Here is a 1427-nt window from a genome sequence, read left to right as displayed (position 1 = left end):
TAAGTGTAATTAAATGCAACCTTTCCAGACTATATTTCATGTTAGCATTTGTTCACAGAATAAGTTTCAGGCTTTAAATTGTGTCATTTAGAAAGGTATGGGTCTCAACATATTTTCCACAAAAATCACCTGAATCAGTCTCGGTGGGTTGACGCAGAACCAGATCAGACATCACAGGCAGATCTGCACTAAAGCGGCTCATTCTCCAAAAACTATACTGGAATATTTCAAATCTATGAAAGCGTAGACATTCTTATTACATATTTGCCTCCACTGATAAAAGAATGTTTTAAGACTTGGAGAGCTGCCCTGCTTTTTTTCAGTTGAACATGAAACAACTACAGAGCTCTGTATGTTCACAGTAACTCAGTAAAACATCCCTTAATCATTTTTATCTAATAATTCAGAAATAATGAAATGCTGTTCATAAATATCATGGTCAGCACTTCATGCCATGGTGAATCCTGATCTCAAAGCTGCACTGCTGAATGCTTTCTTTCCCTACTGATGTAGGAGTACTCAGGATAAACACTCGGATGTTTTGGAGCGTCCTGCTCCAAAACATCAGAGTTGTGAGTTGATCCGTTACAGTTTGTTGGACATACTTTCTGGAATAGCGCCCAGGCGACAAAGGAGGAGATGCTAGCAGGTGGTGATGTACGACCCAAATCTGCAAGTGCCAAATGATGAACAGTCAAAATAAATCTGAAATAAGTATAAAAATGAGTGAATTAGCAGACTGCACAATGTGAGATGACGAGAAACAGTTCAGAATTCAAATGACACAGCAGCCACAGGAACCACACCAGCAAAGCTTAACGTTGCAGCAAACATACACACATAACTCACTCAAATTCAGTCTTTTAACCTGCTGAACGATGTGTTTCTGTTTTCTTTTCCCCAGATCCTCACAGTCACTATGCCCGTAGTGTCTTCATGAAACTGCAGAAGTCATGTTCAGTTTGTGATGTTTTAAAAAAAAATAATACTGCAGCAATAAAAGTGTTATTCATACAGTCGTTTAGTGTTGTTATTCCATTAATCCTCAGTTATCACAAGGATCATCTGCAGGGCCTGACGTCTGTAAAACCTGTTTTTCCCCTCCTAGAAAGTTTTCTTAGGCTATTGCCCCACAGTTCATGTTTATTTTCCTGTAGCAAAGCCTCTAATCTCTGTGAAACTCCTGCTTAATAAACACCTGTTGAGTGAAGCGAGGCAATGTCTCTTCACATTATTCTGGAAAAACGAATGTTTTTAGAAAAATTTTAGAAAATCTTGTTGTAGAAGATTTCTGACTGAAGAGAAGCCTGAAGTTACTTTAAAGTTACTTTAACCCAGAGGTTCCCAAAGTGTGGGGCCCGCCCCCTAGGGGGGGCGCAGAGCCATTGCAGGGGGGGCGCGGGATGAAAAAAAAAAAAGAGCGCTTG

The 1427-nt window shown here is 39.8% G+C and overlaps 1 protein-coding gene across 3 annotated transcripts in view; it reads left to right on the top strand.

The window, feature by feature from the left end:
- The window catches only part of pih1d1 (PIH1 domain containing 1), an 18851-nt gene extending 17835 nt beyond the window's left edge, over nt 1-1016 (top strand). For all 3 annotated transcript variants that reach the window (XM_039611639.1, XM_031744920.2, XM_031744921.2), the window contains one exon: nt 905-1016. In XM_039611639.1, the coding sequence (XP_039467573.1) occupies nt 905-940 (36 nt within the window). In that variant the 3' untranslated portion in view covers nt 941-1016. The remainder of the gene's footprint in view (nt 1-904) is intronic.
- The last annotated feature ends 411 nt before the right edge of the window (nt 1017-1427 follow it).

This window comes from Oreochromis aureus, linkage group 4 (assembly GCF_013358895.1).
Source record: "Oreochromis aureus strain Israel breed Guangdong linkage group 4, ZZ_aureus, whole genome shotgun sequence".
NCBI lineage: Eukaryota > Metazoa > Chordata > Actinopteri > Cichliformes > Cichlidae > Oreochromis > Oreochromis aureus.
Note: the sequence above shows the minus strand (reverse complement) of the source record. Positions and strands in the feature narration are given on the sequence as shown.